Source organism: Fringilla coelebs (assembly GCF_963513975.1).
Source record: "Fringilla coelebs genome assembly, chromosome: 6".
NCBI lineage: Eukaryota > Metazoa > Chordata > Aves > Passeriformes > Fringillidae > Fringilla > Fringilla coelebs.
The window spans coordinates 24,331,345-24,354,273 of record NC_140034.1 but is presented as its reverse complement, the minus strand read 5'-3'; the positions used below and the strand labels follow the sequence as shown (position 1 = coordinate 24,354,273).

The 22,929-nt window shown below is 39.1% G+C and overlaps 1 protein-coding gene across 1 annotated transcript in view; it reads left to right on the top strand.

Moving 5' to 3' along the window:
- The window catches only part of MIPOL1 (mirror-image polydactyly 1), a gene marked incomplete at its 3' end in the record, with an annotated part of 150,329 nt that overhangs the window by 109,274 nt on the left and 18,126 nt on the right, over positions 1–22,929 (top strand). Inside the window, exon 10 of the mRNA XM_084207570.1 lies at positions 21,672–21,902. Coding sequence (XP_084063696.1) covers positions 21,672–21,902 — 231 coding nt within the window. The remainder of the gene's footprint in view (positions 1–21,671; positions 21,903–22,929) is intronic.

Genomic DNA, 22,929 nt, shown 5'->3' with positions numbered 1-22,929 from the left:
TCAAGTCTACAAGTTTCAATGTTTACAATACTTCAATTGGAATACTTGGAACTCATGTTTAAGTGGCACAAGCAACTGTTCTAAATAGCAGTTGGTTTTATGGAGGTCCATATATTTTTCCCACAAAGTCTCTTGTAAAATGACATGGAAGTTCATTTTTTTAAAGACTGAGATTGATAAATGCAAAAGTAGGAAATTGAGAAGGTTTTTTATTATTTCCCCAAATAATTTACAGGCTCAGGGGCAAACTCAGTTTTCATCTTAATTACACAACTGAATAATCCTGTAACAGGCAAAATAGATGAAGAAAGATATTTTGTAAGCCATTACTTCTAGTCCTGGATAAAAAGACTTTTCTATTCAAGCTTTGGATACAGTTGTGGGTGTTTAATTTACTTCCATTCTATAGTTTCATGACTGATGTTATGGAATATAATACTCAGATGGTGCCATTTCAACCATGCTCCATGGCCTCTGTGTATGGATATAGAACGGTGTAATTCTTGCTGTTAGAATGTTGCTTTCATTCCAGTTTTAAGGGCTATTAAAAACTATAAATTTTTTCTACTGAAAAAGTCAATATTCATCTTCACAGCCACTGCAGTAGCAAGTCAGAATATAATAAATAGCCTAAATAGTCAGATTCCTGTACTCTGACTGACCCCTGCTCAAACATTTCAGCCTGTTTGTTCTGCCATCTCTCAGTCTTCTTCAGAGTTCTCTCAGTCTAGATTTCCCTCAGGGGAACACAATATGTAGCAGAAGATTGGGCTGCTCTAACATCCAGTTTCCCAGCCCAAATGAACTGGAACCCATTTACAGTGGGATTAGTGAAGCTTCAACCTACTAATGCAGAGTGGTGATCTCAGTCCTTCCTCTAAAGCAATAGCAGGCTACCTTGAGCACCTGTCCCAGCAGTTTACCTCAGAGAACTGGTCTTTTCATACCTGTATTTTTTTTATCTCACTTTTTCAGTTATGGCCGTTGACTCATTTTCCTGCCCTTTTCATCCTGTCTGCTTGCTTCTGTTCTGGCAGTTGCTGTCATTGTTTCAGTACTAGTTGCTTTAGACATGACATGGTGTAATTACAGTCATTAAGAAGAATGACCAAGTAATGGTATCACTGTAAACCACATGGTTCTTTTTGAAGAGAATTTTTGGGGAGATCGTGGAGAAGACAGCAGTTGTGTTTTAAGTATTCTCTGTTCTTGCAGCAGTGACTTCTATTTTATTGAAGAGTTTCAGACACCTGACACTAAACATAAAATACCTTCAGCTAATTAAATTTCCTGCTTACAAGCACACAAGAGGTTCTTTTTTTATACCAAAGAGATGAGGTGCTTGAATATGCAGTGGGAGACCATGTAATACATGTTTTGGAGGAACCTAACCTGCTCCAGTTTTATCCAGCCAAGCATAGAGAAAGCAATGAATCTGTAAGGGAACACTAAGGTTTTTGTTTGTCTTCTGTTATAACAAGAAAATGGCAGGGACTGTCTTTCTGTTTGTTTATTGAACTGAGTGTTAAAATTAGTAGAAAATTGGGGTGGAGAAACACTGCTGTCTTTAAATCAGATTGGTTAAACCACATTTTCTCTCAGCAATCCATGGAGGTTTCAGTGTATTTTTAGTCAAATTGTGGGGGTGATGGGAGCCAACACTGATTATTTGGACCTGGGATTTGGAGTCTATGTGTTCAGTCTCCTCCTCCTCTGTTTTGTGCCACTTTGCAGTAAGGTGCTGCAGCCCCAAAAGAATTGGGATTTTAGGTGAGTCTTTTCTCTGTAGTTTCTTAAGCGTTTTCCCACTAGTAAGCCCCTATGTCCCCTGTGACTTCTTTCCTTTGTCATTTTATTGCTTGTGCAATCACAGCTCTTGCTGGTGTCACAGGAGATAAAAGTCCAAGGTTTGGGGGCTGTTTGATGAACTAGATCAGACAGCCAAAGCGGGGGAAGACTGCTCAGTGAGCTGCTCTGCATTGAAAAGCAGCTGCATGAGGTTTTACTGGTGCTACTGAGTGTATTGGCTGTATTTCTCAGCGGCTTGGTGCAGATGAGCACTAAAGGCAGAGCCCTCCCTTGTTATCCTTGTGTATTTCACACTTTATTGAATTTATTATCTTCCTGTCCCTGCCCCATTCCCACACTTCTTGTTCTACAGCTTGGAATTGATTATTGTTTCACTTTGTACATTTGTTCAAATTTATAACAATAATATAGTCAGAGACTGACTTTAGAAATAAATCTGTAGATAGAAAAATTTCTTGGGAGCATGGCAGACGAGACTCACATCCATTCTCCAGTTAGTATTTGGCCATTTGCAAAGAAAAGGGACAGTGGAGAGAAACTCCAGCAGGCACCATAGGCTTGGTGTTTACAGTGGCAGATTGGCAGGCAATGAAAAGGTGAAGCAGTATGTGAACCTGTTGGGGGCTGATGGGTGTCCTTTCTTTTGCCCTCCAATGAAATATTTTAGCCATCATCTTTAAGCGTTCTGTGTCTCTCATTCATTTAGAAGTACACCAGAAAAAACACCAACTTTTGCTTCTTGCCCTGACATGACTTTGAAAGTTTTCCTATCTCACTGGGAAAAAAAAATTAGCGTGGAGAAACAATTTCTAATGCACCTTTAGTGATTTATGAAAACTTTGAGAGAGAGGAAGCACTGAGCTGTCAAAGATCCCAAGGCACCTGATGGAATAACAAACCACCTCACGCCATCCCTGAAACCAGAATGTAGAACACCAAATTGCCTTGTGCTGCTGTTGGATTGGTCTGGCTGACACTTTATGAAATCTTTGTGCCTGATGTTTCCAGGGGCTGGCTCTTGGCCTTCAGAGGTGCCTTGCCAATAGAAACACTAAGCAGCAGGACTGAGGAAGCAGCGTGAATGTGCACTGGAGTGCCTAACACGCTCTGTGATGCAGTTTTAATTTGCACCATGCACTGTGCTAATTCCACTACTGCTCCTGCTACTGGGTGTTATAGTGGCAACGTTTCTTAAATTTTTCAAATTAGTCGAGCACCAACCAGTCACTTTTTGTGCCAAGTATTTCAAGGCTAGAAGTGCTCCACAGGTCCTTACACTGTATTGCACTGGACTTGAGCTGACTTCTCTGCTTATTTGCTGTCGTGGGGTAATGTGAACTAAAACAACATTTACTTTGTCGTTTTTGCTGGGATGGGCCTTTTCACATGAGTTTCTGTTCTTCTCTAAGAGCAACGATTTGCTTGACAGAAAGGAATTCCTTGCCATTGGATGCTGATATGGTCTCACGACTCTGTATGCAGGGCCCTGCTGGCATTATGTTCACAGCTGTCCTTTGCCTGGCTGATTCCTTCACCTCCTTTTTTACCTCTGCTCTATATGATTTTCTGTTATGACTTCCTTGGTTTCTCAGTGAGCTGAAAAGTCTGGGAGGTGTAACTTTGTTCTGTGCTTTTTGAAATAAGCACATAGTTAGAGATGTCTAGGAACCATTTTTCAAAGTTGTTAAAGAGTAATAAAATTGAGTTCTTGGAAGGTTTAAAGTCTCTGGAAGAACTACCTGCAATCAACCCACTGACTGCTACTGGTAGTTTGGAGTAGATAGCAATACAAAATATGAAATACAATTAGGATGATGAGATCACAAAAGTTGATATCTATTCTATGCAATGTAAGAATGCACAAAATCAAAATTGGAGAATCTATAAAGAGTATATATGCAGGATTATGAAATCTGTTATCTGGTAGAAAGGGTGTGTGGACAAAGGCTACATACTCTAATTCTACCATTGAAATGTTGAAATGCTGGATGAATGTAGATTAATCTACATCACTGAACTCTGCTTCAGCTGCTTTATTTGTATAAACTGGATAAGAAGTTTTACCCTTTTGCATAACACCTTTAGAGACTATGAAAATGCAGGTACTCTTGCTTTAAAATGAGAGAAGGAAAACAGATACAGAATAAGAAGCAGCCCTCTCTAGAGCAAGTTAAAGAAACACAGGAAAACCGTGTGTGTAATAAGAGCTATTTGGAAGACAGATTTTCCCAGGAGAAGTTAGGAAGAAAATCTAAAAGTGTAAAAGAATTTGTCTTGCCCTATAAATATTGTATGAAAGGGAATTCTTTTGTTATTAATATGATATTTAGAAATATAGTAATAACATTGTCAGGAGGACTTAAAATGCCATTTCATTTCATGTTGGTTTTTCACAGGACATGTTTTTATGTTAAAATGTCAATTCAATAATTTAGAAAAACCACAACTTTGATGTGTTTCAGTTCAATTCTCTTCAGGTGAAGATCTGAAATCAAATGGCATTACAGTTTGAAATACTAAGGTGAAATAAAACTTTTCACCTAGAAATGTGCCACAGGAGACAGCATATTTTTTTGTGTTGGAATTTACATTTCCCAATTAAAAAAAAAAACTTTGGTGAGAAGGCTTTCTACATGAGCAATTTTCAGTCAGTGCTAGACATAACATTACTTTCCTTACTCTGCGTTTAACACTGCTCACAGTGGAAAAATGTTGAGGAGTATCTAAGAATGCAGGTGGCAGAAGAAGCCCTCTGCCTGTCACAGAACACAGAACAGAAGGCTGCCCACCTGTTTTGTTTACAAAGAGAGAAGTGGAGAGTAAGGTATTTTCTTTATTCAATTTCCATCTAATCTTAGAGCTTTTGTTAAACTGACACATGCATGTCATGCCTTTTACTGGAAAAATTTCCATTTTAACTTCCCACTCACTAACTGCTTTTCTAACTAATGTGATAGAGGTCTTGTGTTTTGGAAGGTTTTTAACCTGTGTCCAGCATTCCATAATGATGTGTTACTCATCTGGTATGGGTAGTTCTTCCAGCATAGGTGTGAAAACTGTCATTTTTAGGAGAGTAGAGACCAACTTGGAAGCTTCAGCCACAGTTTTCCAGTGAATAAGTGGGCCTGCTGGGATTTTCTCAGTTCTGAGTTTCTCAGATATTTGGGTAAAGTGTAACATACTAGTAATAGTTTGCTTTTATAAGCAGCCATTTACATGGTCATGACAGGAAGGAGAACTAGCATAGAGCCACTTGTCTTTTTTCCTGATGCCACAAAACAGGCATGTAACCAGCGGTGTGGACCTGCTGTCTCACTAGCAGAGGAGCTTTTATGGCTCTGAGCTTGGAAGGAAAAGCCACAGAAGGAGAGGGAAGGAGTTACGCTGAGTGAATCATCAGTGTTGTATTTTCTTTGATAACAAAGAGTTTAGAGAAGCTCTTCCACTCCCTGAGCCTGTCATGTTATGGTTTCATCTTTTCTTTCTCTTAATCTGTGCTGTATCAGCATCACAGAATGGCCACCCAAAAATGTTTTCATGAATGACAAAGAAGTGCAGGGTTTGTTTCTTATTTATTTATTTATTTATTTGTTTATTTATTTATTTATTTATTTATGTATTTATTTCACACTGCTAGCGAGTCACACTTGGTATGACAGTGAATTTAAAAGTACAGTATTATGGTATGTAACACTTACAGTTTCTCCTGGTTACTGGTGGCTCATGTCCTGAGGAAGAGAGCTGAGAATGAGACCTTAGAGTGAAGAAGAACCTGCAAGCACTGTAAGCTCAGAGTTGAACTCGCTGAGGTTGCTGACATTTGGAACAAATAAAGTCATGCTCTGTCACACAGAGTCCACCACTGTGTCTCTCCAGTCATCAAGAGGGATATTTTTATGCAGTTTTTACCACTCTCTTAGGGCTTCTGCTTTTATTTTTGAGAGCAATTTCTTGACTCTGGTAATAAAAACAGATTTTCATCATGCCTGACACTGTCATTGCTGCCAAGCTTTCATAGTTATAGCATGTGTCTGTACCATTCACAAGACACCACAACAAAAAATACTGATCACCACAAAATAAGCTTTGAGATGGCCAAATTGTTTCAAAAGTAGGAAATAATAGTGGGGATTGTGTACATTTTGTTAATGTATGTTATAATGTTAAGAGCTATAACTGTAATGGATCTCTCTCTTTTCAATGTAAATTTGTATTCAGTGCTGGTCAAAATAGGCTGGAATATGCAAGCAGAATCTGCCCAACATTCAATAGTCTCAACTGAAAATACGGTAGATTATTTGGGACTTCTCTGCTTGTCTTTTGTGTCTTTTTTTTTTTTTTCCTTAACTAAGCAGGAATGTATTAAAAAAACAAATTCCTAATTTATTTTTTTAGGGCTTTTTTTTTACTATTTCTGATGTTTGCAGCAGGAAAAGAAATCCTTTTGTTTCATTTAACTCTTCTTTTAAAATAGCATAGTAAGTAACAAGTGTTGGGTCGAAACAAAGCAAAGTCACAGTTGGATGTTGCTGTTATAAGATAGGCGATGACAATGGTATCTTTTTAGTGTATCTCTTATCTGTGGTGTCATTAAATCTAATGATGTGCTAAATAATAAAAGCAGCCTTATCACATTGCAAGGCTTTGAATTGTCTCAAAGTTGCCATGCCTGCGGGTTCCCTTTGGCTTTTGGGCAGGGCTTGGAGTCGGAAGGAGCTGCAGTTCACAGAGTGCATTTATGTGATCAAAGCTCTTTAGACAGATGGCTGCTAGCACTCCAAAATGATTAAAATATGTTCCAAGCAACATCAGTCTGTGGGCTTGGGGACCCAACCTTTCATTAGTCAATAAAGGGTCTTGAGTTCTTGAAAATGAAATCTTTAAAGGCTAATAAGGCTGCTGGTTTGCTCTGAGCTGTTTCTTTGGATTTGCAGTTGTGGATTGGAATTGGGCCAGTATCTGTCCAATAAATATGAGGCTTTAAAAAAATCTGGTTACAAGAGACCTCCCAGCAGCTCTGCCTGTTAAAGAGTGTGGCCAAAATTTTCAGTCTCATATATGTAAATGTAGACACCTGAGTTTGCCTGTAGGGAGCTGGTAAGGCACCCGCAAGTGCCCCTTTGAAAAAACAGTGATTTTCTGGAGCAATAGTTTAACTGTAGATGCCAAACCTGGATCATTTTGACCTGTATAATTTTATTTTTAAATGCTTATGTGTTGACTAAGGATAATTCTACAATACTTTCAGGATACAATAATCAAGAGCATCAAGCTAGATTTCAGAGCTTTTCGAAACCAGAGATATTACTTACAGCATTCCCAAGTGTTGTCAGCACTTGCCAAATCTAAATGTGTGATAGTATAGTTGGGTGCTACAGTGTGGCTGCGTTTATTCTCTCGTCTACACCTGGGTTGTGAAAGAGAGCAATGGGGGGCCTGTGCAAGTGTGAGGTGTCTGTAACCTCTGCAGATTTATGTGAGGGCAGCAGCATTAAATGCCTGTTTAATAAAATACATGTTTGAGCCTTCTGTTTCTTTTTTTTGTTTGTTTGTCTGACAGAAGAGAATCTACAACTTGCAAATTTCTGAACTTGAAGTGCTCTTACACAGTAGACACTTTCTACACAAGGCTCAAAACCTGAAGATATGTAAATTCTCTCCAAAATGCCTCAAGATTTAGCCTGCTGCTGTAGAATGTATTTTAAAACACATCAGAGTTTTGACATGCACCAACAGAAGTAAAACAAGTCGTGGTGATCCCATTAGCTCAATGTGATCCCATTAGCCACATTGTTCAGCCTGTCTTCTTTCACCTTGGGAACAGCTCTCGCATTCCTTTTGTCAGGACTTGATGGGGCGGGCAACTGAAGCTCTTCCCCACACACACCATATTTACTCCGGGAATGTCATACTCCATTTCTTTTTCTCTGAGTCTCCCTCTGAAGCATTGCCTGCACCTGAGCTGCCAGTGAATTTTGTTCATCATAAACATAAGCAGGATGTATCTGGTTTTTGATAAAGGTACATCAGACTCCATGTTCTGATTATTTTGGTGAGCTGATTTTGGTTTTCATTTGTTGTAAAATATCTGGGTTTTGTGTCCCAAAGCTTTTTGCCCACCATCTAAAAAATCCTGCCATGTACTCTGCTCTTACAAACAGTTTCTGAACTGTGTCACATTTTCCTTAGCTCTAGACATAAGTATTTTGTTTCTGTTTTTCAGATTCCTGCAAAGGATTTTTTTTCCTCAGCTGCTACAAAGTAGGCAAAACAAGACAAAAGTCTACAGTAGAAGCCCAGGATGTTGTGCACATGCCTGTTTCTCTTAGTGTCTCCATTTCTGGAGTTCCTTATGAACAGATATATTTACCTTGGACTTGAGAGTTCTCACAGTGACTTAAGTGTGCTCTGAAGTGGTCCTGTTATTTTATCTCTGTTACTGTTCTGCCTCCTAATCACCTAAATGAGTCAGAACTTCAGAGTAAGGAAATGCACAAAGCTTTCATCAAAGTGATATGATTATAGGGCTCAATAGATCATGAACAACTGGGACTGGTAAAAAAAGACTATAAAGGACAGATTCACAATGTCTTGAGAGCAAACAGAATTTCTGTCCTTAGGAATTATCTCTTTCTTTGTCTCTCCTATTGTATTAGACTTTACATTAATTACTTTTCCCTCCACTCCAGGGCATCATATGAAACTTTTTACTAATCAAGCCAGCATCCTGTATAGTCTGGGTTTTTTGGGTTTTTTTGGATCATTTTTCTGAGCTTTGCAGAAGCTCCATTTCCAACAATGCCATGTAACAAGCAACTGCTACCAAGTGCTTCACCCATATTCACAGGTCTGAGATTTCCAGAGAACTGAGCAGGACTTCAAGAGCAACATGAGTCTGAAGAAGTGGATGATTTTATACGTGCTGTTAAAGTGCTTGAGGGATTCCTGCTTTGAGTATTCTGATTTTTCATTGTTTTCATCTGGAGTTGCTAGTCCCTGTAAGTTGTAAATACCAAGTCCTAAAGGTCTCCATTTGGGCAGTGGAAATTAAGGGCCTCCTTCGGAATGTTTTTTCTTTGCCCCTCTATTCCCCTGGCTGTAAGATGTAAATAGTGCTACTCATGCATTTTTTGGAAAGTTCATTGATTTAAGTATTCTTTATTAGATTCTGCTAAATATTAAGTGAGATAAACCTAAATTTATCACAGTAGCTATTGTATTGCAGCAATCCTTCTGAAATGCAAGTACAGAACTGCCTTTTCCAGATGAGTCATACACTGTGAGTGCCCCATTAATACTTTTAATGTTTAATGACCAACTGTTCCTCCTGCTTCCTCCAAATTACTGTAAAGTTACTATTCCAAGGAGAGAAAGTAGCTTTTTATTCTGGAGAAGACTGTGGCATTCATTGCTTTCAGTGAGAATGTAATCTTAAACAGTTCATAGGATTTCCTCTGCTAAAAGGCAAGCACAAATTTGGAAATCTCTGAAATAGGAATGAGGCTGCAAGAGAGAAAAAAAATAGGTATCTGCTGTTGCATTAGTTCAGTTTGGGACATGTACGTGTGTGTGTGATCAAATTAATGTATATATATATAACTTTGTTGTAGAAAAGTTGCAGCATTCCTTTTTTTTCTGTTTGTAACAGTGCAGCTCTTTATGATTGAGGGGGGGGAGACCTGGCTTCTTGAAGATGTTGAGCCTGCCAAAGTTGATGGAGGGGAATTTGGACAGCCAATTAGTGTGGGACAGCTACATGGGAACAGAGAAGAATGTAAAATTACTAGATTGCTACAGATTTATGCTTGCCAGAACAAAGCAGGCAAATTGTTTGTGATTTTAAAGACCCTGAGTTTGCAGAGTTAAATAAAGACATGCCTTTAAAAAAATCCAAGAATATGTTGGCATAATGATACTTCTTTTGAACATTATGCTAGAGAAAGGGTACAAGAATGTCAAACATTTAAAAATTATTTTTGCTCAGCTAATTCTTCCATAATGAACGTTAATACTGTTGACATTACTCATGGATTGAATGCAAGCAATTTAGACAATAGATAGTATCAGGTGCTAATAGATCAAATGTAATTATTCTTTGTGAAATAATTTTACACAGTTTAGCAAAATGGTTTCAATTATTCAGTGTAAAGGAAAACGCTGAGTAAAAGTGAAAATACTAAGCTTTCTCCTCTAGGGGCATTGTATGCATTTCTAAGTCATATTTTGTCTTCATAGCAACCTTTCCTCTATAGCAGCTTCCAGTGCAAGTTATTACAATTCTTTTTGCATAAGATAGGTCATGTGAAGTTCAGCTGTAGGTGGGGCCACTCTGGTTGATTGGGGGACAGTCTTAATAGATCCATTTCATTAATTAAGTCATGCATTTTTTTATTAACAAAACCTGTATGTCAGGTTTAGCCAGCTGGGAGCCATTCTTATGGTTGTTATCTTTGTCAGAAGGAATATTGTGAAAATAAGGAATTACTGTACACGCATTAACTCCTGATTAAACAGAGGAATGACATCCGCTCACTTGCTGTCCTCGAAAAAATATCTTTGGGGCATATCATGGTGTTGATTCATTGATCCTGATCTTACATATCTCATTAAGGTAACAACTGTGTACATTGTATTGAAAATATACCGTGAAGGACTTGTGTTATACACTATCTATGTCATTGAAACAAACAAGACTGAGGCCAAAATTTCAAACATCTGGATTATTTATTGTTTCTTTTTATTCTTGAAGGAACATTTTCTTCTTGGCCCTATTTTTGGCTGTATTAAGTAATATTTTCTTGCATTTTCTTGCATTTTTTCTCTTCTGGTCTTCCATTCACAGAGATCAGGAGGAAGCAGCAAGGTTTCCAGGAAGTATTTAGTTGTACTAGGCAGCCAGAAGGTCACCTGCTTATGGCCACGGCCTTTAGTTTCTTGATACAAAGAAATTCAAAGCAGTCTTCACCAGGCTTTCTTCTGGTTCTCAATGGGAAATGCACTAATGGCTTCCACTATCATTGAAGAAGGTTGATCTGGGAGGAACTTTCACCAAAGAGAAAGAAGTTCTCTTAATTTGTCCCTCACCAAAATGACTGCAAATAAGAATGAATAACTATGTTCATGTTATCTGATTTATCTTTCTTTTGCTTCTGGGGTAGGCAGGATCTTAATGTTATCCAGGCTCATATAAGATAATGTTCTATTTGTTTCAATCAATTCTGTAAAAGGGACTTACATCCTAAGGGTTTTGGTGGAGATAGAGAGAGATACATATTCTTCCATTTAGCTCTTCTTCTCTACTGTCTGTACCAAAGGAGTCATTTTACTGTACTTTTACAGTTGTGACAGTAGAATGGAGAATGTCATGATGTAAGAATTTAGTTTTCCCTCTTGAGCAATGTTAGTGCTTGTATCAGAGGAGGATATAATATCTGTTGCATGTGTATAAGCATAGTAGGCAGTATTCATACCAATAATTATCTTGTCCTGTTCAAAAAATAAATAAGGAATTGAAGAGTGTGGAATTCTGTGTTGGTTAGATTTCACAAGAGCTTTCATACTCATTCAGTTTCCTTGTCCGGTCCTGAGAAAATAATTAATTCTTTGGTTCAGTGCAACCAATATATTTCCTGCTATAGTTTTTCACTTTACCTGCTGGTCATGAAAAAATGAAAGAAAAAACTGAAGTTTTTCTTGTGAAATCCTGTGTCATAAAGTGAAAAATGTTGTTTTCCTCTTTAGCCAAGCAAAATTAAAGTGCATAACTATATTAATTTTTTACACATTTTATTTCAATAACTCAGTGGTCAAAACTCATGAGGGTAAAGGAAGAGAGAGGTGAGGAAAGCTGATTTAAAATGTTTAGGATACAGAAATGCATTCAGCACTCCAACCCCTATGCTTGAGAGCTTCTCTTCAGTGATTTTTCTCCAGCAGCCACCAGTCTAATGTCTCGCTTTTCAAGAGGTATGAAAGTTGTGTGTTTTGGCTTCCAGTCATGTGCTATATCCAGCTGATGGCCCCTTCCACTGGAAGGAAAGAAAGAACATCCTCTGAGAAAACCAGGATGTTTGTGCTCAGGACAGATCAACAAAGCACAGGAGGCTTCTGTCACTGTCTCTGTCCCGTGGTGGCAGTGGCGGCTGAACCTGCAATGGGGAGGCAAAAACTTGTGAAAAACTGTTTTTTCCATTAAGTTCCCAAACCTGGAGGACAAACAGGTTCCCAGACCTGTCTGCTGAGGTTAACCAGGTTGATGTGCATTGTTAATGCTTGTGTACTGTTAATTAGCTCTTTAGTGTCTTTCCATGAGCAATAATTGGCGCTGAGACCTGAACCAAATCTGGGCCTCGGGTTTCCAAGGTGCAGCACATGTAGATAAGAAAAGAACTCCCAAAAGCTTCAATTTTAAAGAAAATTAGCTAGGGAAAGACACTTTATTCCCAGTTTCAGCATGTCAGGCTGAGTTCTGCATGTTGTGACTTGCTCGGTGCCACACAGAAGAAGTGAAATAGAAGAGGGAATTCAAGACAGGGCTCTTATCCCCAATCCACTAAATCATTCCCTTAGCATGTGCCCTTGTCTCACGTTGAGGAGAATGGCCCAGACAAGTCTGCCCAGTTACTTCAGTAAGCTTCGGTACAATAGGGAAGCAGACTTCCCTTATATTAAATTTCCCAGGCGCTCCCTTTATCATTTAAGCCATCATTTTAACTGCCTTGTTTCATAGTGCTTAACTGTCCACGAAGCTGTATGATTTATATGAGCAAGGGTTTGGCAGCAGCAGCCAGGTAAGACATGACTTACCGAGTAGTGATATGTTGCCATTGTGTCATTTACATGGCGTTCAGGAGGTGAGTTGCTAAGTGTGTATCCACACAGCAATCCCCAAGCCAAGTACATTTTTGTATGGGAGAAGCCATGACGGCATTAAAGTCGACATTTTGGGTGTCTTTACCCCTGTGGAGGACAGATTTCAGACTGCAGCCCATGATGTCCTCCTAGTGAGTCACCAGCCACTGCAGAGTAGTTCGTGTTGCTGGGTACAGTACCAAGAAAGTGGGGAAAATGTGCTGGGCACACTCAGCTAGAGTTCATCAGTACCTCTCTTACTGGCACTCTGGTGACCGAGGCTGGGCATGGGCTGGAGCACAGTACACTGTGCTTGCTTTTTATCAGAGTTGCATAATATTTTTCAGTAACACCTTTGAGAGTAAGATCAGACAAAACTGTTCAAAAATTTTTTTGTTTTCTTGGGAGAGGAAAGGAAGTATCCTCAAATTTTAAAAGTTACATTTTCTTTTTTTTTTTTTTTTAATCATGCAAAGATTTTTTTTTTTAACTCACTGAATCATTCAGCAAGAAAGTAGGGACAAGAAGCAGAGCCCCATGTGATTCCCCTTCTCAGGTTAGTCACACTGAAGGCTAGCTTTAGGACTACTTTTTCTAGCTTTAGGGCTACTCAACTCATCCATGAGATCATCCCTCTCTGAAATACCATATGTATTCAATTATTCCATCTTTGAAACACGTTCTTCTAATTGCCTTCTCCTGGAGAGACTCTTCTCTTCCTCAGCTGGATATTCCTGGCCATGCTGGAAGGCAGGGCTGGCTTCCAGCTTGGGGTCCAAGACAGTTTTGTCTCTTGCTTTTCTGATTCAGTGGAGGAGTTAAGCCAAGCGATCACAATAGCAAATCAGGACAGCCATAAAATTCACGATCATGTCTGATTTATAAAGATAACATTGTATTAAGTACAAGAGATTTTCTGGGTTTTTAGTAACAGGCTTTCTTCAGCTGATCATTCCTGAATGGTGCCATGTATTTCACTGCTTGATTAATTTATATGCCTTTATGATTTTAATTAATAGTGTTTTCACCAGAGGCAATTATTACTGATTAGAAAACTTCAGGCTGTTCACTTTATCTATGCCAGTGTTCGGGAATTATTCCTGTGATCTTTATTTTTGAAGACTTTTGAATGGCATCAAGAACACAAAGGAGGCCATGTAAACACTGGAGGAAAAGTAATGCTTATTCTTCTAGGAAAACATTTATGGTGATTCACATTTTGGAAACTGAAACACTATCAATGTTTTATTCCCAGATTATTTTCCAAGAAAAATCTTGGATCCATTGCTGAATCAGTTTCTTCAAAATACTTAGGCTCATATTGAAGTTGGATCATACAGAGGAGGCTGGAAGACTCTGCTGTGGGAGAGAGTCAGAGGATTCCTCCATTCTCTGACATTAGCACAGAGGCATGGAATAAGCCCATCTAAGTATCTAAGGTGGTGTTTGGATCCTGCCTGGCTCTAGCAGAGGGATACCTGCATGATGTGAAAGGATCAGGACAAAAGTTTCTTTGTTAGGGATCTAGACAGGCAGCTTAGTACATAAAAAATAGAAAATGGAAACATGCTTAATAAAACTCATCACATGAATATACCCACTTGGAGATAGGAATGTTCAATGTATGGGTACAAAAAGTCTCTGGATCCTAGTATAACTAGTTTAGAGTCGGGGGTTTTTTTCTTGTGAAAGAAGCTAAAAATCCTACATTGTCTTGATGTAAATAAGAGCTAAGAATTTTTCAGAAACTGAAGCTTTGTAAGAAAATCTCAAATGTGCACTTGTATAACAGGTTTTGAGCAAGTTTGGCACAGTATTACTAGTACAGTATAAAGGGCTAGGTTCCTTGATGTATATTTCTAGTTGGCATTTTATCAAGGAAATAAACTTTGGGTTTTCTTTATATTGTGACATGTGGATTGAAACTACATTTTCTCTGTCCAAAGCCTTGATTTAAAAGCATTAGATCATTAAATTCGGTGCTTTTGCATAAGACTAAAATTGTAACCGAACAAATTATTTATGCAGATAGAAGCAAGATAAAGTTTCTTTCAAGAGTTCTTTAACATATCAGATTGATAAGAGTCAAAACACCTTTACTGCCATTAAATATTTACCAAGACTTGGCTTTTGGAAGAGGGGCAGTTCAGTGCAGTGTGTTTGGCTCCATGCAATGCTATTGATTAGCTATCAGAAGGACATAGTTAATGGGTAACTGGAGGTATTACAGAGCTCTCCACATTCTTGTCAAGTCTTTTCTCTGAAGATGACCTAAAATAAAGTCAGTTACAACTGGCGTTCACCTGAGACAGATTGCACAAGTTCGCCTACGGTATGAACAAAAGGTTCACAAGGATCAGTTGACCAGGTCTTAGGCAATCCTTTCTAGTAGTTGTCATCACCGCTGGACTTTAGAACTGCACGTGTTTACATTTAATTAGAAAGAACACACAGTTTACATCGCACAGTAGCTATCGGCATCGAATCAGAATTGATTTCCGCTCTCTTTCTCAAATGGCTATTTCTTTCCGACTAATTAAAAAAAGGCACATAACAAAATGACTCATATAAATTTTAAAGCAAAGTAAACACTATTCCCTGGAGACAAAAATAAAAGTCAACAGCACACAGTCATTACATTGAGCTTGTTTTCAGGTGATTCTGATGCCTGCATTATGATATGCATCAGTGCCATCAGATTTCTTTTATATAGATTTATAAATGGCATGCCCCTTTGCACTGAGTGGACACTTCATTGACTGTTTCAGTTTTCAGGGTTAGGATTCTTATTTATTTCAGCTGGATTGTTGAAATTTATCTAATATGAGTTGATTCGCTAATATTCCTACTTTTTGCCAAAGGATTTTATTAATTTGAAATAAAATTGTCTGTGTGTAGGTAACTCATGCAAAATGGAAGTCAGATGCCATTATCTTTAACAATGAGAAGCTGCAAAGGAAACTAAAGGCCCAAGCCGTATTAGCCTTACCTTCATGCATAATTTCTAACAAAGAAATCTCCATTAGATTTTTTTAGCTCTGCAGGCAAATCTAAATTCAAACTATGGTGACAGGCCATCATCAATTAAGGCTTCTGGCAGAATTGTCTGGCTCTTGAGTGCCCCCATTCTTTGTCATCAGGGAAGATTTCCGTGGTTGGCGTTTTGGAGAGTAAATGTTCACGCCGGCAGAACTGTCGAGCCTGTGGGAACTGGAGGGGTTGCTGAAGGTCTAGACTGGGTTGGTGGGTATGTGGGGACTGTAGGAGCTGATCCTGAAATGCCTTGTCAGAAGGCTTGATGTTCCTTTATGCCCTGGTTTTCTTGTAAGTGACAGTGTTCAGGATGAAGCTCTTGGCAGGAGTCATCAGAAAAAGACAAAAAGTAATACATTGTGTTTTAAATTACAAAGTAGTACATTGTTTTCTACCAGTTTTTGTTGGTATGCCAGTGGTTGTTATTTTAGTGCACCTCCAAGGGTTACTGCTTTCTCAATTCAGTTTAGATTTGAGGAGAATGGTGCACTGTTCTTTAAATGGTTGTCAGAAATGTTGTTGAAAACGCAGTCTCAGTATAAAAAATAAATCGCTATGACCTTTAGGACAAGATCCTCTGTGTCTCTTCCACCACGTTCATGTTTCTGCAAATCCCTGACATCGGCAGTTTCCCTGCTGGCCCCAGGCCAGAGCTGCTGGCTCCACACCACCCACGTACACACCCCTTCAGTGATCCATGTCAACCCAGCGGCCTCCAGCAGCCAGCAGAGAGGCACAGGTGCTGCCAGCTCAGTCTGGGCGCCGGGAAGGTGGCCGTGCCTCTTGTCTGTGAGCCGGCTCTGCCCCAGCCAAGCCAGGGGCTGCTCTGCCCCTGCTAAATGCTGGCACTTCCCAGAGAGAGCAGACAGGAGCTTGTGATGCACATTAAAACATGGAGCCACTGGCACCATCTTAGATGTCCATTATATTCACATACTGAGGTCACTCTTGGTGCCAGCTCTGTCTTCGATTAATAGATAAGGTTCCCTCTCTATTTGCAGTGTTACCTAAATAATCTATTACTGTAGGGAATAACTACAGTATTACAAATACTAAGTTAAAGTTATTTTGTTAACTAAAGCCATTGGCAAATATTTAAGAATGGCCAAAGCATATGAATTGACAATAAAGAACAGATACAAGATAGCAAAACTCTTACTTGTAGCATCTAGTGGGATAAGGTAAATGCCTTTTTTTTTTTTTTTTTTTTTTTTTTTTTTAATTTTGGGTTAATTTTACTTAGTTAGAAGCAAGCCTTCATGGTGCACCCAGTAAATGCTTGGGCTAAATTATGCTAATACAGCCAATTCTCTGTCAAAACATGACAGGAACATTTTATGGAAAGCTGGGTTCTAGGAATAACATAATTTGGGAAAACTACAAAGTATCTGCAATAGTTTGCTCTATTGCAGTCCTCTAATTCATGGAAGAAATTTGAGAGCCTGTGAATCTGTATTTTGCAATTAGCACAGATACATTGTGGAACCCTGATGATGTGTAACTAATGTTAACAAGTAGCAAGTAATATTTAGTATTAAAGCATAAAACCTACACTAGTCTCTTCTGTGAACTCATGTGCACTATATCTCTGTGTGAGAAAAAAAGCTAAGTTGCAATCTTCCATTCTCTAATCAATGAGAGATAGCAGAGACCCCAGCCCCAGGTGCATCATGTACCCAGGAAATTCAGGAGGATTTCTCAGCTACAAGCTAGCACCTTAGCTGTGGGTCTGTGTCACAGCTGCAATACAGAGCATCACCATAGAATTTCAGAAGGCTTTAAGCATTTACCCATACAGAGCAACATCATACCACTTCAGAAGGCTGCAGGCATCTGCCCTTCTTGTTCTTTAGCCCAACCTTTTATACCCTGCTGTTCATGCATGGCACCTGTGTGCCCTCTGTTCCCTTTGGGGTTGGTCAGTGCCCCTGGGCACTCCATGGCTCATTGCTGTCAGTGCTGCTCACCTGCTGCTCACAGCTGTGACCATTGGGGATCAGCCACAGCCCCACTCCCAATCACCACAGGTCTGTGCTCTAGCTGAAGGGAACAGCACTGTAACTGCAAACACCTCAAAAATACTTCCTTCTACTCATCAGTCCCATGCACGTTTTGCTCAGTTTCACCAAACACTGCTAATCCAGAAACTATTTTTGTGGAGGTCCTAGACCATTTGATGGCCTGGTGACTGTGAGGAATATAGGTGATGCTGAATGTCATGTGCACATCACTCACATGAGGCTGTGTTATCTGAGCAATTTGCCCAGGCACTGCATAAACTGAACAGAAGGCATTTGATTACTGTTGAACTCCCTAAATGAAGAGTTTGTAATGGAGGCATGATTTCCAACTATGACTTGTTTGAGAGCATATCTTGGTAGTCATTCAGCTTCAAGGAAAGCTCAGATTATTAATTCCATGTCCTACTCCCTCACCCAGGCTAATTGCAGGGAAATGGTATGGGTACTTCAGTGGTCCTGGACAGTAAAAATGAAGCTGAAAGGAATATGTTTCCTGGTTGGCATCACCAGAAGACCATCTGGATTTAGTTTTGTCCTAAATTCTGATTGTGCTGCATCTAACTTAGCTCTTTCAACAGTGATGAGTCTCTTGACATTAGTGAAGCTCAGAGCACTTTGCAAAGACAGTATTGTGGTTGGCCTTATTTAAAGATAAGAAGACTGAGGCCCAAGGAGGAAAAATGTGTTTGCTGGTGGCCTTTAAATGACATTTGTTGAAACATAGAAATTCTAAGATGAGTAGTAGTCAATTCCAGCTTTCACTGTAGCTAATGAACCTATGTTTGAATCGTGCAGTGTCCAGGCTCTTAGGACCCTGGTACAGGTTGCAGATTTCTCAAGCTCATTTCAGGACTGAAGGCTGAATCTCAAGGTGCCACTCACTGTTGTTCCATAGTCACATGCAACTGAGTCTGGACAGTGTGGACATGCATGATCAGCACCAATCTGTCAACACAGTGTCCTGTGAAATCCTCAAGTTGCATGCCCAACCACCACAGAGAAGAAAATCAATGGTGGCCTCTGTTCAACAGGTGTTTGAGGTTGCCTGAGCTCTAGATTAAGAATGCATGGGTACATCACACAAGAGAGTGACACTGTGATGCACTGGGCAGTACAAAGAGCATACTCTGCAATATGTGCAATGAGCATTCCCTTTGTAACGGGGTCCTGTGTGCCAGAGTCTGCCTTTGGCTGCTGCCTTCGGATAAATTAGTGAGAGATGGTGTGTTGTACTGGGAAGAAAACACAGTCCTCTTGCCTTGTGTAAATGCAGGCAAAGGAAGACTAGTAAAATATTTGTCTATGGTAGGGCAATGTCATCTGCTTACCAGTCTACCAGCTGTCAGGCTCCTGACTCACATGTAATGCAAACTTGGCTATTTAATATCCTCCACTTCACAGCAAAATTTCAAAGTCCTTTTAGGACTTATGGGCTTTTTTTGATACCATCTTATTGCAGTGTTTCCTAAGAGCACCTTTGAGGTAGTATGTTCAAGGTATCGATGCTGCCTGGCCCTTGAGTGCACTCAGCATCCTGAGGGGACGCTCTTCAAAGCCATCCTAAATGCAGGGTGAGGTCTGAGAGGTCTCCAGGACCTGTGAGAAACATTTGTGGTGGAAACCAAGGTCAGAGCCACATGCCTTTGGGAACACTGGATATGTTTATCACTGGGGTGGAGGCAGAGGGAGGGAACAGGTAGGGAATGTTTGGTTTTTTGCTGGGTTGTTTTTTTTTTTTAAACCTGCCTTTAGGTGGAAGGTTTTGCTGTGTTGTTCAGTTATTGCTTCAGGTGGAAAATCATTTCCCACCTAGCAGCAAAAGTATGCCTGGCAGCGTGAGAAGTGTTTTAGGAGCAGCACTTCATAGAGTTGATTTTCAGCCAAAGTCAAGTCCCTCTGGGAGCAGCTACAACTGGTGATATTTCTGTGCAGGCTTGAAGCTACTCTGACTTTGGTGACTGAGAAATCCTCTTGCTCTCTACAGGAGCTGAACAAGTGATATCAACTCATGTCACTTTTTCTTCTGCCTAGACCCATTTAAGGCAGGTCCCTGAAACTCTCAGACCCAAGCTGGAGCAGGAAAGAGGCCATGTTGCCATAGTAAAGCAGAAGGCTTACTAAGAAGAATATGTGAATTACTGAAATCCAGGCACTATTTAAATACTTCTGTGACCCATTCTTCAGGCCTAGAACTCACATTTATTTTTTTTATTACAGCATGAAGAAATAATCTTCAGGTGAATGAAGGAATTGCAAATTAGTAAATTTCAGATGGGATTAAATAAAAGTATTTTACCAAAACACATATTGATGGAAGTCTGGAAATGACATGCTTTTGAAAAAAAAAAAGTTAAAAGATCTGTCAATCACAGTGCCTTTATCTGGAGGAATCACACTGGTTACAAAGTGCATACATCAGAATCTATTGGTCACTCAGATGCCATTATTATGAGTTAAGACATGTATTATTATATTGTAATTGTAGTAGTATATATGTGTTTTTCATGGCCAGTCTTTGAAAAGGAGCCCGGTTGTAGACACAGAGAGCCAGTATTTTAGGATCTAAATAAATTATTTTATTTTTCATATATTCTGGGGAAAAAACTCTGAGCTGGTGTGAACAAGGTAGAATATTTAGTCTATCCTCCAGTTTTTGTAGATTTGTTTTTAAACCAGGGACCCATATATTCACTGAACAGTTTAACTTCTCATCTGTCTTTTTTTTCTTTTAATCTTGTGCCAGGTGTTTAAGAAGTGGGCAGCAGTGGTGTTTCAGTACCTTGCTTTCGACATTATTTGCATACCTTTGTGTTTTTCCATGGTGATCAATGCTCAGCTGTAGTGGAACTTCAGTCAGTAAATTTTATGTGCAACTGCTGGAGTAATTTTTTTTTAATTAGTCCATTCTGGGAATTTTAATGTCCCTTTATGAATATTTATATTTTCAATATGTCTCCATGTAATTGAGAAGATTTTTCACATTGTTTTCAGATAATCACAGGTAGTATGCATGATAACATGTCAACATTCAGACCTTATAGGTTCTATATTTCTTTAGTTCATCCACATTTTGTTTGTCCATGTGTATTATATTTTAGTTTATGTATGGTTTTCCTTCATGGGCTGTTGGAACACTCAGTGTTTTCCATGCAAACACCTTAATAAACTGCAGAGAAAGGAAATATGCTATTGCATACTAGCAGGTGCCATGTAGACTGTCTTGAACACTTTAATCAGTGTGTATGGCTACTAGAAATCCACACTGAAATAATGTCTGATTTGTCCAGAACTTTCTGGCATACAAATACAAAGCATTCAGTACTATATTCTGATTTGCTCATTGAAAGAGTGTTGGGTTTGTGCTCTTTGATTTGGAATCTCTATGAACTTACCTCAAAATCCTGGAAAAACTGAATGGAGACCTTTAGAATTGATTAGCATGTGCAAATCATATTACTAAGTAATCCTGCTGATTTACTGATTTTAATTTTTGAATTGTAGTGGTTTTATTCCTTTCATTTGATTGAAAAGTTTTCTTTTGCAAATAAATCCCCTGTAGCTGATGGTTCTGCTTGCTAAACAGAGTCCCGTGTATCACAAGTTATTAACACATCAGTAACTTATGCTGATTAATTCAACTTCATGTAAATCACAATAAAAACTTTTTTCTGCAGCTCAGAGGTGATCAACAAAATGCTACAGCTGAAAAATACTTCCTCTTGAGTTTTTGCTGAGTTTTTATTTTACTTTTTCAAATTTTTATGGTTGTTACATACTTCTAGAAGAGCATTTCAGAAAAGGTTTGTTCTTTTTGTCCTCTGTCACTTCTGAAGTATAACTTGTTCTGCTACTAGTGCGTGTGAGTCCATATGTATGACAATATTGAAAGTATTAGTTAATTCTTTCAGCTCAGCCTTAGACTGAAATTTAATAACATATATGATTTGGTTTTCCCAGATTATACAAGTCTTTGTCTGAAGGAATGGGTCTGAAGAACCAGCCTAACTGTGCTTTCAGTACTTCTGAAGGTGGACTGGAGGCAAGGGAGGATGTTATGACCCTCACCTATGGCCAGATTGAAGAGCTGGCAGCTCAGCTGCAGCAAACTCGATCAGAGCAAAAGGACACCGAGCTGAAACTCCAGAGAGCCCTGGAAGCTTCACAGGAGGCCAATGAAAAAGTTCAAAAGTAAGTCACTTGCCTTCCAACAAAAATTGCAGTTGTAATCCACAGGAAGATTTTTTGCTGGTATTTTGTCTATAACTGAAAGTGTGGCAGTACTCAGAAAAGGTCCTTTAAAATGATTCTTCCTTTGTCAGCTCATTTCCTACTCAGTGTGAAGCTGATCATTTTAACAGTTTTGTGCTATTAGGCAAGTCAGGGTACCTCTCATTACTGTTAAGGAAATTGCTTCCTACATGTGCAAGGCACAGAGAAAGTCTTTCCATCTCCTATGAATGGTTTTCACTGTTCTTTTACCCTGTGGCAATCCTATGGCTACAGAGTATTTGCCTTTATAATTGTATGGTAGAATATTATGGTTCTCAGTTTTGGTCTCTCACACACCTGGCAGGTTTCATGCCATGGTAAATGCTTATGGGGGTGTTTAGGGATGACTTCAAAATCTCACAGAGAGCCACAGGAAGTCTCTGAGTTGGTGAACAGAGATGATATTCTCTTTCCCATCACGAGTTTCCCTGTTAAAAGGTTACTGAACTCCCAAACCTGAAGTTCATCTCTAGTGAAGTACTTATTGTCCTGTTTGTTATTAGTAGTGCCTCTTGACAGTCCGGCACTTCTCATCTCTGCATGACATTCATCAACTGCAAAATTCTCCTCTCTCACCCTTCCAAGGTGGTCGATGTTGAGCTGATGCAAATTGTTCTGTCTGTCCATATATGTCTTCAACTTTAATGTCTACAGCATATTTACAGAGTAGCCAGAAACTGGCCTATAATATATTGCAAGGACCTTACAAAAACTTTTCTTCTTTAAAAAAAACACATGCTGGGGTCTTCTATTTAAAAATAGCTATATTCCTATATTTTTAATTTATTCATAACTACTTAAATATAATTTAGGTATTTATATATGGAAATGCATCTTTTTAGTTATCTCTTTAAACCCTCCAGTGGTTGTTTGATAATCACTCAAGTCTTTATTCTGAGCACTTAGACATATTTGAACTTTGAGAGGTGTGCGCCTGATAAAAATA